This window comes from Ochlerotatus camptorhynchus, unplaced genomic scaffold (genome assembly GCF_037179485.1).
Source record: "Ochlerotatus camptorhynchus isolate MF236.1 unplaced genomic scaffold, CSIRO-AGI_Acam_v1.1 ptg000313l, whole genome shotgun sequence".
Taxonomy (NCBI): Eukaryota; Metazoa; Arthropoda; class Insecta; order Diptera; family Culicidae; genus Ochlerotatus; species Ochlerotatus camptorhynchus.
In genome coordinates, this window is record NW_027040801.1 from 1,868,796 (window position 1) to 1,884,107 (window position 15,312).

Genomic DNA, 15,312 nt, shown 5'->3' on the forward strand with positions numbered 1-15,312 from the left:
ATAAAGGTACTGTGACAGTGGACATCAAATGCTTAAGACATTGCTTCAAAGGTCTCCATTACAGGGTTAAAGCCACCCATTTTATCGTTCAACAATTTGACCAGTTCATCCATTTCGACCTTTTGTCCATTCGACCTGTTGTTCATTAGACATTTTTTCCATTCGATATTTTTTCCATTTTGACATTTTGTTTCTATACGTTCAATTCCGCTTTTTGTCCCTCTAAGTTCAATTCGACCTTTTGTCCTTTCGAACTATTGTCTTTTCGACTTTTTGTCTCTCTAATTTAAATTCGACCTTTTCTTCTTCTTAGTTAAATTCGACCTTTTGTCCATTTCAACCACCTGTCCGTTCGACTTTTTGTCCATTTAGACAGTTTGTCCTTTCGACCATTTGTCCCTTCAAACTTTTGTCCTTTTGACCTTTTGTCCTTCGACTTTTTGTCTCTCTAAGATAAATTCGAAATCTTGTCCTTCTAAGTTCAATTCGACCTTTTGTTCCTTCAACCTTTTGTCCCTTAGATCTTTTGTCCTAGAACCTGTATCACTATCGACTTATTTAACCTAGTGATCCTTTCGGCGCAATTGCATTCGATTTTAAACTTATTTTATATGTATATGGCACAACCGAGAAGATTTCCATAAGTCCGGAAAAATCAGGGAAATTTCTAATCAGAATTTGCTGGTCACCATGCAGTTTTGGGCTTGATTGACTTATGGCGGTAAGCTCCAATCGGTATTATCCTCGGATTAAATCCCGATCAAGAATGTCCGGCTGCTTTGATGTCGACATCAGAGTTATTCAACACGATGTTATGCAAACACTTCGCAGATCATCCAAACAGGGACGGTATTAGAAGTTAATCCGAGTTGGAGTTTACCGCCATTAGTGTACAGGGTGTATGAAGTTGTTGGTCATATTACCCCACCTTGCCCTACATACATATTTTTTGAAGAACAATGAACCAAAATAAAATTTTAGTTGGCATCATAAACATTTGTTCTTAAAGATATCGTAATAAGAAAAATAAAGTTTTTATTTTCTAAGTTGGAAACATTATCAAACAAAATTGAGGGGCATCTGGAGATCCAACGGAAGCACTCTAAATACTAAACGCACCTTTCCATTGTTTCAGGTTCGCTCCAATCCGGAGATGTGGGAGCACAAGGTGAAGGAGCTACTTAAACGTGAAGAGGATCCACCGAAAAGGTACAATCTCAACAATAACAACATCATCAACAACAACAACAACAAAAACAACAACAACAACGAGGACGAAGACGACTATGGCAATAATAAGGAACGTAAAACGTGATATTAGAGAATTTAGCTGTGGTTAATTTTTTAACGAGACGCAATCCTTTGAGGATCCTACCCTTCGGGGAAGACTTTTCATGAAACCAACCAACCAGATTGCGGCAAGTACGTACAAGAACTTTCTCGAAAACGGAACGCTGTGTTGTTTTAGAGCACAACTGGAGTAAAACTAAACCTAAAAAAACAAAAAACAAAACACAATAGTAAAAGTAGAAGGAGAGAATCAAACAAGTGCTGCAAAAGCGCACAGCGAGAGCGAGCTTTAGTTTAATTTTACGCGCAAACGAGACAATTATTATAAAAAAAAATTGGAAACCGTCGCCGCCGCTGCAACCACCGCTACCACCGCCAATGCCACCAACAAAACAAAATCCGCCTGGATGTGTGTCAATAAGCAAGCGAGCAAGAGGAGTCACACCGCTGAAAGCACTTTTTAATGAACGGTGAAACCCAACCGGTAGAACAAACTATTCTTATTTTATATACATAACTAGTAGGTATCAAAGAATGCAAAGAAAACTGACTGTGTAAATAATTGTGTATGTATAAATAGAGCGGAGGAAACTATCTGCATTTTCGCAACAACAACAAAAATGGCCAGAAACGAAGTTTTTAAATGTGTAAATGAAACAGAAAATCAAATAAAGAAACAATTATTAAATGGGGCACATTTTCGCTTCTTCAATGTTGAAACAGGATGTCATGAAGCGGTGGTGTTTTAATTTTGTCCTCGATTTACGTTTAATCCGAACGTCCTGAATGCTTCCCAACTTTCACGTTGTAGAACAATGTAATATGGGGCCTCCCTAAGCTCAGTCGGTAAAGGCGCAGCTACAAAGCAAGACCATGCTGGAGGTGGCTGAGTTCAATTCCCGGTCCGGTCTAGACATTTTTCGAGCTGGAAAATTTCTCGACTTCCCTGGGCATAGAGTATGATGGTACTTGCCACACAATTATACTAATGCAAAAATAGTACAGGCATCGAAGGCTCTCAATTAATAAATGTGGAAGTGCATCTAGAACACTAAGTTGACAGCAAGCAATAAGCTAATATGCGATAAGCAATAAGCTTGAAACGCAAAGATTTTAAATTGGCTCACTACTTGACTAGCCTATTGGTCCCAAGCAAATCGATTAACACTCCGAATACAATGCGTCCGAAAAACGTGTAACGGCAAGTTTGCAATGACATAAAACTTAGCCATTTCTTAATGAATTTCAAAACTTGTGGTACCTTTAGAATTTCTAGAGTTTTTAGATGATTTTGATTGCAAAAAGACTGAAAATAGAGTCGTCTACTTTTTTAAAAAGTAAAAAGTGTTGTTACACGGTTTTTTGAAAAATGTGTTTGTAGGGTTTTGCAAGTGGCGCAAGATCTGTAATTTAGATTAATGGGCACAAATGTTCATAATTAGCCAGAAGTGGTTCCTATATGGATCCTGGAGACAACGGAACGGTCCTCAAAACATCCGGAACATCTGCGTTTTTTTTTGGAAACATTAGGAACTGTGTTATAAACAAATATTTGGGGTCGTGACATAAACATGAAACTGGATGTCCATGGGACCGTCTTCCGGAAGATCCGGAACATCCGTGAAAGTGGTCAATCCATGAAACTGATCCTAGAGCTCCGTAGTTTTTGAAAAACACTAAGAACTGAGATGATAGAATTAATTTGGGATCGTGCCATAAACATGGACCTGATGGCCATGAGACCGTCCTCCGGAAGATCCGAAACATCCGTGAAAGTGGAAAATTCACTAAACTGATCCTAGAGCTCCGTGGTTTTCTTGAAAACGTTAGGAACTGTGATATTAGAATGAATTTGGGATCGTGACATAAATATCAACCCAGATGGCCATCGGACCGTCGTCCAGAAGATCCAAACAATCCGTAAAAGTGGTTAATGTATGGAACTGATCCTAGAGCTCCATGGTTTTTTCGAAAACATTTGGAACTGTCATATATAAATTAATTTGCGGTCGTGACATAAACATGTACCTAGAAGGTCATCATACCAGCCGGGACTCATGGGTTCATATTCGCGAATCGATCCTAGAGCTCTGCAGTTCTTTTTTAAACACTGTGATATGAGAAACCACTGGATCACTTTTACGGATTTTCCGTATCTTCCTATGGCCATCCAGGTTCATGTTTTTGTCACGACCACAAATATCACAGTTCCTAATGTTTTTGTTAAAAAAAATGCGGAGCTTTAGGATCAGTTTCATTGATTGACCTCTTTTACGGAAATTCTGGACTTACCAGAAGATGGCCCCATGGCCATTTTGGTCCATGTTCCACATGCTTTCGAAAAAAAAAGTAGAACAATAGGATCAGTTTCGAGGATTGACCATTATAAAAGATGTTCTAGATCTTGCGGAGGACAGTCTCATGGCCTTCTAGGTACATGTTTATGTCACGATCGCAAATTAATTTATATATGACAGTTCCAAGTGTTTTCGAAAAAACCGTGGAGCCAACAATCAATACGAAACTAAAGATTTTAAATTGGCTCACCACTTGACTAGCCTATTGGTCCCAAGCAAATCGATTAACGTGCCCCATTCTAGTATAAATTTCAGTACTACACTATGTTTGTGATATTAGAATGAATTTGGGATCGTGACATAATCAAGGACTCAGATGGCCATCAGACCGTCCTCCGGAAGATCCGAAAAATCCGGAAGAGTGGTCAATGTGTGGAACTGATCCTAGAGCTTCACCATAGAGGTAACTCTAAGACCAGAAGGTCCCGAAATAATGTGCTCAACTTTTTGGCTCAGCTCTGGTACTATCTTCGGTCCCAAGCTAATCGATTCACCCCTCGAAATATAGGAAAATCCATGAGTACTAGAATTTCGACTGGAATGGGGTACGTTAATCGATTTGCTTGGAGCCAATAGGCTAGTCAAGTAGTGAGCCAATTTAAAATCGTTCTAGTACTATACTATGTTTGTTCTGATTCGCTATGAAAGTTTGACAGATAAAATCAGGGGTTCCTATGTTTCGAGAGGTGCATCGATTAGCTTGGGACCGAAGATAGTACCAGAGCTGAGCCAAAAAGTTGAGCACATTTCTTCGGGACGTTCACCGAGCTCCGATTTGCTCGACTGTCGGGTGATGACTTACTTATAACTACTATTTACAACTACAACTAACCTATAACTACTATATACACCTATTTCTGCACAAACCTACACACTTAGAAATAACTAATTTTACACGTGACGGAATCCATATTTGACATAAAGGATCAGACGTAAACAAATAAGTCATGTAAAATTAAGGGCCCCGAGACTGAAAAGTTCGTTACTCGACTAAAAGTACGTTTGATTGAGTTGAATTTCGCGTCTGTTATTACTCAATTTTATGTCAAAATTGACGCTCGTATATGTCAGTCTCAAAGCACCTAAATTTACGTGATTTTTTCTAAGTGTGTAGTCTTAATGTCATCAATTTTGAAATCTAAAGGCCCAAGCGCAATATGGGCGCAAGCGGAACGGAAACGGAAAGTTTGACAGTTGTCACAAATGACATCAAATGCCTAACCGAAGTCGATTTGGTTCTAACTAGTTTTCAATCCGACAAGTAGGCCTACTCAGATCGGGCTTTTCCGCTGCCGCGGCCGTTCCGCTTCCGCTGTCATTGCGCTTGGGCCTTAATTTTGAACGTTCGCCTCTTGGTGGAGGTCTGAAATTCTTGTGTCAAAGGGACGATCAAGGATCATCCTAAGCAGTCTATTCAGAGCGCCTGGATTTTGTTCCTGTGAGTCTGTGCACATGATTACTATAATTTGTTTGTAGACAGCCAGTTTGTTCACCCTTGAGAGGCGGGATGTACGGCAAATCAGCGGATACATACACCTAACCAAGGCGGAACACTTGACTACGGTTGTCTCCACATGCGAGCGGAATAGGAGCTCTTCGTCAAACAACATCCCGAAATAGGTAACTTCGGCAGACTTTCATGATTACAGTACAAGAGGGAGCCGGTTTTAGTTTGGGTGATTGCCGATGGAGGAACACGATTGTTTGTGTTTTGGAGGCATTGATTTTGATTTTCCACGTGGTGTCATAATCTGCAAAGGCGTCAAGACATCGTTGGAGCTTGTTTGTTATTTCGCGAGTTATCCTACCCTTGACGGTTATTGCGGTATCATCTGCGAACAGGAAGAACACGCAATCGTCTCCGAGGGGAGGAATGTCAGAAGTGTAGATTATAGAGCTATACTGTCTTCGACAAAGCTGTTGTACTGGGATAGACCAACAAGCCTGTGTAATTGGATTCAAGTTTAATTGGGAACTACGCCGCTAGAAGCGCTACACTTTTATGTTACTTATGACGGGTGCTATAATATATGGATCATAGGTCCAACATAGAATATTTCGTGATCCTGCCCATATAGAAAGTTTCTGTCTTCAGCAAAGTTGTTCAGGTGATCATGTTCTTTTGTATGGTGTTCATATTAGTTCAGAAATCTCTCAGTACGCAGCGCTAGTGCGCATGCGAACTTCCTATATAAATTGTATCTCGAGAACATGGCCATATAGAACGATGCTGTCTTGAGCAAAGTTGTTCAGGGGACCAAGTCCTTTCGGATGGTGGTCATATTATTTAAGAACTCTCTCACTACGCGGTGCTAGTGCGCACATGAACTTCCTTAATATTTTATGCCTGGAACGCTTGTCCATATAAGATGTTGCCTTGCAATGTGAGGACACCAAACGGAATAGGGATGACGTGTAGAGAGGCTGTAAGTCGATTTCGGAAGCTATTTTAAAATCCAAGATGGCGGTCATCAATTCAAGAAATACTGTCAAATACCCTACAATATGGGTATTTCCAGAAAATATATCACGTGTAGAGGCCAAAACCGATGCCGATTTTGGAATCCAAGATGGTGGCGATCGGTTCAAGAAAAACTGTAAAATAACCTACATATGGGTATTTTCGGAGAGGGGATGACGTGTAGAGGCTGGATATCGATTCAAGCGAGGGGGACGACTCTATCTACGATGCAAAAAAGATTGTGTTTTGCTGTGGCTAGCTGCGCGCACGCTGAGTAGATAGAAAGAAGATTGATGACGATTCTGAAGATTTCCTGCAAAAAATTGATGAGCGATGCAAGTAGATGCGACAAATGAAAGAAGATTGTTCGAAGATGGATACGCTAGTGTGAGATTTGTTGAGCATCTAAACTTGAGATTTAGATGTGTCGCCCCCCTCGGATTCAAGGCCCAATTTGGAATCGAAGCAAGCGGGCAACGGTTCAATAAAAACTGTCAAATTCCAAAATATGGGTATTGATTTTGGATAGGGAATGACGTGTAGAGATCAGATATCGATGCCAGACGCCATTTTGAAATTGAAGATGGTGGCCTTTGCTTTAGACTTTTAATGGGGACGACGTGTATAGGCCCAAAATCGATGTCTGCCACCATTTTGGGATCCAAAATGGTGGCAACTGGCTTTCGAAGGTACATTTAGTGGCTATGGACAGCCTCATATCAATTCAGCACAGTTAACGTGGACCGTGCACGGGGTAGGTTTGGCGATAATCCACTAGGACGATGAATTTTGTCTAATTAATGTTTTAGGGTATTTTGGAGCTCAAAATCTTGCCTCGCATTAATTTTCCTGAATAATGCTTACCAAGCATGTTGCGTATAATTTGTATAATGTGTATAACGTATCATTGAGCACGAGAACGTTTCGACTTTCCTCAGCAAATCTTGGATTTTTGCACTCTGTTCGACATAACTGTCAAATGTGCAGAAGCTTTCGAACTCGGAGAGTTGATTTATTTTGAACTCGATTTCTGCCGTGGTGGGATGAAAATATAATCCATATTCATTTTAGATGGGTCCAGTTCGCTAACAATTTCAGCTGCTGTAGCCAGTTCATGTTTTATGATTTCGTTGATTTCATCGTATTTCTTATCCCCGGCGCACTAAATTTTCCGTGAATTTGATGAATTTCGGACATGATCTGCAAATCCTCGCTGTCGTCTTCATTGCATTGTGAATTCGCGAAATAAATACGACGGAAGAACTTTCTTCAAGCAGTCGTCCTTTAGAACCAAATCCAAGCAGTCGAAACAATTCTTGATGCTGAACTACTTTCGTGTATCCGCTAGTGAAAGGCCTTCATTCTCGGCGGTTTCCAGAATAAAACTGTAGCTTCTCTTGACATACTGCAGCTTGAAATTTATGATGATGCCTTGATCAAGGGGTTGAATCAAAGACGTGATCTTTGGTGGCATGTATAGAAGCATTATGTTGGGATTGTTGCATTCCAGTTGTTGATTCTTCCGTAGTGTCTTGATTTCGTCACCGAACGATTCGCCTTGTGCCATCTTGAACAAAACCTCCTCTGCCTTCTGAAACTCTGCTTGTCGTAGGAGAATTCTAACCGAAGGAATTCTGGTCATAAGCCACCTTTCTTGAGACGCCGTAGGTTGTAAGGTTTCGATAGGTTGTCTACGAGCCTTCAGCCGACAATTCGACACGAATCTGAAGAGGCAAGCTACTGTTCGCACAAATACATTCCATTTCGAAATGTTGTTAGCGTTGACGAACGGTTTCACCAGGGCGATGTCATGGAACAAGAACATGGCTCTCAGTTCTGTTTTCGTGTTTGGCGGAGGGAGTGCTTGTTGCGGCCATGTTTGTGGTGACATGTACAGAAATTCTGGCCCCCGAAACCATGGACTTGTGGAATGTAGTCCAGGATAGCGCCCCCACTTTGTTAGACAATCAGAAATGTTCAGTTTAGAGGGTATCCAGCGCCAATCTAACAAGTTGGTTAGGCTTAATATTTCACCGATTCTGAAGCCGACGAACTGTTTATATTTTCGCTGGTCTGAACGGATCCAGGAGAGTACAGTTTGTGAATCGCTCCAAAAGAAAATTTGCTGAATCTCAAGGGAATGAATTTGTCGAACATTTTTCGACATGCGTGCTGCCAGTACCGCTGCTTGCAGTTCTAAACGAGGAATAGTAAGCTGTTTCAGCGGGGCTACCTTGGATCGGGCCATTACCAAAGAACATCGTACTTCCTCATCGACATCAATCCATAGCAAACCAGCACAACCAAATGCATTTTCACCTGCGTCAGAAACAGGTGTAGCTGAATCGGTCTAAAACGATCCGACTGGATACTCCCGAAGTAGGACCTTGGAATCTTTACCTGCTCTATTTCCGATAACATGCTCATCCATAGATTCCACTTGTTCAGCGATTCCTCATCGATAGCTTCATCCCATTCACATCCCGTACGCCAAAGATCTTGGATCAACATCTTTCCCAGCACAGTAAAAGGTGCCAGCAGACCCAACGGATCGAAGAGAGACATTACCGTACTGAGAACTTCTCTTTTGGTAGGACGCTCTAGCCCATTACAAATCCTTACGTTATGAGATGGAACCGAGCATGACAGCACATCTTCTTGCGTATCCCAAACTACTCCCAGCACTCGTTCTCGATCGACGGACTTGTCCTGATTGAGGTGAATCATATTATTTAACCTTGACTCACCTAGATGCCGCAATACGTCATCGGAGTTTGATGCCGCATACTTTGTGCATCATGAGTGTGCACATATTCCTTCTTCTTCGACTTATTTCTCGCAGGGTCAGTCGAGGGCTCAGCTCCGATGAAGTCTGTTACCTCCGAGACCTCAGACACGATTTCGTTAGTAAAATCTGTAAATATCCTGAGCGGAGTTCCAATCTTTCCCCGCTTAAATCGTATCCAATCTAGCTTGTACTCCGACGGAAGTTTGCTGACCAGCTCTTGTACCAGCATTGGGTTACATAAATGGTCTTGCAGTCCAGCTGCTTCGAGGTGGTCGCAGAGTTGCTTAACGGTGATCCCGAAGTATAGAAAGGTTTCAAGTTTATCTAATCTCGGTGCTTGTGCCTTACGGACCTTCGCAACTAGCGTCTTGAGTAGCTTTTCCGGATTGCCAAAGAGTTTGCGTAAGTCATCTATTACTTCAGGCACCGAATCAGGTAGCAGTAAGCGGCTTTGGACGGCTTCCTTAGCAAGGCCCTGTAGACTGTCTTGAAGTCTCTTCAAATTATCCGTGTTGGTGAAACCGCATGCAGCTGTGGTGTAATCATAGCAGCTAATAAAAAGAGGCCAAACTTCTGGTTCTCCCCTAAAGGTTGGCAAATGTTTCGAGGCCGCTTGTCGTGCGGCCAACTGTGCCTTAGGTGGACCTCTGGCCTGAATCCGTGTTTCTCTTGGTGACCCCGACCTGTTTCGCTTTCGACGGTTCAAAATATCACGGATGGCAGCAATTTCTTCTTCCGTCCATTCTTCCTGCAACGGTTGCTCCTTTTCATCTTCTTCTTCTTCTACTACTTCTTCTTCTGATTCTGCATCTCCTTGGTTGACTTCTGAACCTTTTTCGAAAGCATCCTTCGCCTTTCGGTCAACTAGCTTTATCTTAATAGGAGCTCCAACTTGTGGTTCTTTCGCTTTCGGACGGGCCCCTCTCGAATCTTTCAGCGTAGGTTCCAGCCACTGACGTACTCTATCCAATGAATCACCAGTCTCAACTCCATCCTCAGCCGCCTCGTCTTCAGGGGTCTCATATTGACGTACCATATCGAGTTTCAACCTTTGGAACTGATTTCTGAGTGATTGCTGCGTTTCTAGAAATGCTCGTTCATCCTCCAAACGTTGTTTTAGCAACAACTGTTCCTTCGCCAACAGCTCTCGCTGCTGGGCCCGCTTATTCTCCATTAAAGCACATTCCATTTCGAGACGTTTTTCAGCAATTTTTCGCTGATCTTCCAGTTCCTGTTCTCGAGCCTCTCGTTCCTGCTCCAGTAATTGGAAAGCTTCCGAATTCGATGTCTGACTAGCTCCTCCGCTAACTTCCGAGCCCGCATCGCTCTTTGCACCAGAACCTGGCTTTTTAGTTGCCGATTTTTTAGCGGCTCCCTTTTTGCCGGATTTCGGTAAAGTTAGCATATTGCTGCACTTTGAACAGGTCCAAGACTCATTTTGAACATCATTCGTGACTCCGGCGCAGCGGTAGTGTGCCTAAAGATCGCAACTGTCGCACTGGACCATATCATCCAAGCAGTCAGAGAACATACAATTCTGATCGGTGGTTGCTACTTTAGCCATTTTGAGGTTACGTCCGATTAAAATTCTTCAAGTTTGTTCGGATCCTATGTAGGAAAAACTTCTTCACAGCAGCCTTTTGCGTTTAGCAGCTTGAAGCTGAAATCAGATAAGATTTTTAATGTATTGTGTTAGTGTTACAATTTTAATCTTACAATTTTAGTTTCTTCTTTTCCTCCTGCAGGCAATCGGCGCAGCAAGTACTACTTTTAGGTCCACCCGGCTTCAAGACAATCTAGATTTTACAATTATTTTGGGTATATGAATAAATGATTTTGTTCTATTGGATACTAACCTAGATTTTGTAAATCAAAAACGCTCGACGTGGACGCTAATCAAATAGCCTTTAAATATTGATATTTCCCTAAATTAGTGTTTATTTTTATTGTTGTTGTTCACACATTATAAGGTTTTACTTACTTCAGTTAGTTTTAAGACAATTTAGTAATTTTCAATTCAAACTGTGAAAAATTTAGTTTAACTAGGATAGCTTCTAACAAATTGAACCAATTATTCCGAATCGTGACTAGCTTCTGTCCTATTCTTCTATCTGACGTTTTCAACTTGATAGACGTCACGACCGAAGTTAAGTTGCCGGCGATCCCTCGTGAAAGTTTTATTTATTGCAGCTGCCCAGTGACGTTGTACGCAACAGAAGGGTATTTGACAGTTTTTCTTGAACCGATGGCCGCCATCTTGGATTCAAAAATGACGTCTGGCATCGATTGCTGGCCTCTACACGTCATCCCCTTTCCGAAAATACTTATATTGTAGGGTATTTGACAGTATTTCTTGAACCGATGGCCGCCATATTGGATTCCAAAATTACGTCTGGTATCGATATCAGCCTCTCTATAGCCCCCCCCCCCCCCCTCCCTATTCCGTTTTGTGTCCTCACATTGCACAGCAACATCTTATATGGACAAGCTTTCCAGGCATAACATATTAAGGAAGTTCATGTGCACACTAGCGCTGCGTAGTGAGAGAGTTCTGAACTAATATGGCCACCATTCGAAAGGACTTGGTCACTTGAACAACTTTGCTGAAGACAGTAACTTTCTATATGGCCAGGATCACGAAATATTCTATGTTGGACCTATGATCCATATATTATAGCACCCATCACAAGTAACATAAAAGTGAAGCACCTCTAGCGGCGTAGTTCCCAATTAAACCTGAATCCAATGACACAGGCTTGTTGGTCTATCCGAGTACAACAACTTTGAAGAAGACAGTATAGCTTTATATATTGAAACAAATAAGATAATCCACCACAGCCCCTATTAGTGAAAATCCCATAAGCTGTGCGTATCCTTATTCGCGGTTCCTTATTCACGCCCCTGTTACCCCGGCAATAAGGATTCCTGACTGTAATCAGCGGGGGTGAGTCAACATCCCTAAAAATCTGAAAAAAAACCGCAGAATGTTATGGTCGGTCCTTAGTAAATCTAAAATTCCGTAGATCTATGGATAAACCCGTATAACTAAACCATACCAACGTGACAATTTCATCTCATAGTCTGAAAATAAGAAGAAGAAGAAGCAGAAGAAGAAGAAGAAGAAGAAGAATAAGAAGAAGAAGAAGAAGAAGAAGAAGAAGAAGAAGAGGTTAATCAATGGGGCATCTTCAATGACGAAATGAAGCAGAACTAACAAAGACGCGGGCGGTTTCAATTCGTTTCATATATTCTTTAAACTTTATTCACAATAACATGTTTCCGTTCTTCCTAATCAATCCGAACGAGAATTTATACTTGCACAGTTTGTTTTTTGTGTTTTGCTTTTGCAGGAGGAGGTCAATGAGCGACTAATAAAAACCCTGGTGAATAACACAGCAGTTCAACAGGATCTTTCTACTATTATTTTTTTCTTTCGACACAGATAAACATTTTCTCTTGTTTTGTAGAACACGTTAAAATACAAATACCTACATATATATCAAGATGACTATCGCCCATCCGAGTCACACTAAAATTTCCAATTGGCCAATTATTCGTCAAATGGTCGCAGAGGTGTGACCAAAAATAATTATTGTCTTTTATCATCCATCATATTCGGTTTTGCCAATTTTGCTAAGAACTGAAGTCGAATGCCAAAAAGAAATAAAGAAAGAACCCAAAAGTGGTCGCCCTATTGCCTAACTGATCTAGAGGCTAACGTACGTTTGCGGTATGTCGATTTCTACGATGCAATTAGATTGCTTAGCTGTTGGTTTGCTCAACCATCGAGGGGGCCCGTTTCGTCGAATGCGCGATGTGAGTGTAATATGATCATAGATGCGATGCGCGCTTATAATGTGTGTATAGGAGTATATGTATGTAGATCACGACACCATCCGGCGGACTCGCACGATTCACAGCGTTGTCACCGGGGTTGATAAATTGGTACCGGTTTGTTCTTTCGATAAACTGAAGCTGATCGACTCGCAATTTGGCAGAGGCCATCTCCCATCATCCCCTCTTGCTTTGATAATTCGGCGTGTGTGTATGTGTGTGTGTGTTTTCTGTTCTAGATGAGTGGTGTTGATCAGTGTTTAGTGGAGGAGCAGGTAGCCTTTACTTGTACTGCTTCAGGAACTTTTCGTGGAACGCCCGGAACATGTCCAACATTTCCTTTAGCTTGGCCGGCTGCGGCAGGATGGTGGTGCGGAAATGGTAGGTGCCGGGACGCTGGCCGAATCCGGAGCCCGGGACGATGCAAATGCCTGTGTGGAAGAAGAGAGGATAGTTTAAGGTCAATGGAAATGGCAAAATCTTCAACACCCTTACCGGTTTGCTCTAACAGCTGGAATGCATAGAAAACGTCCGGAGCCTGGCCGGCCTTCTTGGCCGCCTCGATGGCCTTCTCCGGCAGGCGGATTTGCGGGAACGCGTACATCGCACCCTGCACTGGATTGCACGAGAATCCTTCGATCGAGTTGAACGTTTGGGCCACCATATCGGCCCGTTCCTTCAGCGAGGCCAGTACGGCGTTCTTCTCCTTAATGAACAACTCGTAGGATGGCTCACCCTGTTTTGGTGGATGCACCACCACGTCCATGCAGGCCTGTCCGATGGTGGTCGGGCAGAGCTGGGCGGAAATGCACTTGAGCAGCATGGCTTTCACGTCCGGGCACATGTTGACCACCTCGGCATAGCCACCGCGGATTCCGCACTCGCCCATGTAGCCCTTCGAGCAGGACATGAAGCTGCACAGTTCCATCTGGTTGTAGGGGGCTCCCATTTCCATCAGCACCTTCTTGAACGAGTGGAACTTGGAACCCTTCTCGTAGACGTTGTCCTGGTAGACTTCGTCGGCGAACAGCACCAGCTTCTCTTTGTAAGCGAACTGGATGATGTTTTCAATGTTGTCACGAGACAGCACCTGTCCAGTCGGATTGCCCGGATTGATGACGACCAATATCCGCGGGGCACATGTTTTCTTCGCTTCCTGCAACGACCTTTCCAGCTCGGCAATGTCCAGTGCCCACTTGTTCGCTTCGTCCAAATAATAACCGACCTGCGCCATTTCGAATTCGGCGATCGTCGCCGAGTACAGCGGGTACTGTGGAATGGGGATCATCACTCCGGGCGTCTTGCCATCGATCGAACACCTCATCAGAGACATTAGCACTTTGATTCCACCGGAGGCACCGGTCGACAGGATGATGTTATTCGCGTCGGATGGGATTCCACCGTCACGGTCCTGAATGTACTGGGCGACATGCTTGCGGATGATTTCGATGCCGTTGGAATCGGTGTACGATCCGACCGAGTGGCCCTTGCAACCGGACAGGATATCACGTGCGCGCTGCTTGGCATCTTCTGGGATCGATTTGTCCTCGAATAGCGGGGGGTACGAGACCAGTCCGAGAACCTATCAGAGAGAGAGAGAAAGGTAAACGTTAGATTATTGTGTAATTTACGACCTAGTTTATGGAGTGCAATTATGGTGCGTTGCTCGCAGCTGATAAACTTTGTCCGATAATGGGAGAGATGAGTACTTGTAGTAAATCATCACCGAAACCGGCAACACTGCGTCCCACGTGTATCCAGTTTCCCATTCAAAACGAGCCAGCCAAACATTGTTTGTCGCGTCCCCTTGGGTGTAGGTTTTGCATTATTCTTCGCGCAATTCTAGATAGAGCTGAAATTAGGGCGTAACAGCTTTTGAAAACAATGACTTCTCTCGATGTTTTCTAGTAAGTCAAGACTCGTTCACGCAATTCAACATCACGGGTTGATTGGTTTGCGTGGGAGTGACTTGAATTCCTAGAAATCATCGCAAGAAGTCATTGTTTACAAAACCTGTTACGCCCTAATTCCAGCTCTATCTAGAATTACACATTTTATATGCCTGCTCGCGAAACGCGTGACTTGTTTATTTGATCTAGCCGGGAAATGGAGCCAAGAATCGCTACATTCGTTGTCATGATATGTGTGTGTGTGTGTACTCCCCAATCGAGATCACCAGATGTTTATGACCGCTTCGCTTTGTGTTACCATGCTGTGGCAATAACAAGCTTGATATCTCCGCTGGCTGGAAGCAGGGAGACGACGTGCGAAATTTAGCAGATCGGGAGCGGAAAGCTCCCTACCCCCGACGGGATTGGATGATGCGTCATGATTGCCGTCGAGGCAACGACTGTATTGCTCGGGGTGAACACGTTATATTAACGATCGCCGGTTGGACCACGTGACCCATCCATCACCATCTATCTTGATGGATGCAGTGTGGTGGTGGTTTTGTAGTGGAATACAAGTACTCCCGATCCCGCCGTACAGATTTGCAATTCACGTTAAGTATTTGTTTGTCTGCATCTTCCCCAAAGGGAAGATAATATTGCCGAGCCGGAGGTCACCTCCACTGCCAATCA

At 43.0% G+C, this 15,312-nt stretch overlaps 2 protein-coding genes across 2 annotated transcripts in view; one reads left to right on the top strand and one right to left on the bottom strand.

Annotated features, from left to right (window-relative positions):
* Positions 1-1,784, top strand: part of Tpst (tyrosylprotein sulfotransferase) — a 153,113-nt gene extending 151,329 nt beyond the window's left edge. The window contains exon 6 of the mRNA XM_065229340.1: positions 1,136-1,784. Coding sequence (XP_065085412.1) covers positions 1,136-1,315 — 180 coding nt within the window. The 3' untranslated portion in view covers positions 1,316-1,784. The remainder of the gene's footprint in view (positions 1-1,135) is intronic.
* Positions 1,785-12,131: 10,347 nt separating this feature from the next.
* Positions 12,132-15,312, bottom strand: part of LOC135707484 (alanine aminotransferase 1) — a 64,455-nt gene continuing 61,274 nt past the window's right edge. Inside the window, exons 4-5 of the mRNA XM_065229326.1 lie at positions 13,226-14,312; positions 12,132-13,161 (exon numbers count right to left, since the gene is read on the bottom strand). Of these exons, the coding sequence (XP_065085398.1) occupies positions 13,013-13,161; positions 13,226-14,312 (1,236 nt within the window). The 3' untranslated portion in view covers positions 12,132-13,012. The remainder of the gene's footprint in view (positions 13,162-13,225; positions 14,313-15,312) is intronic.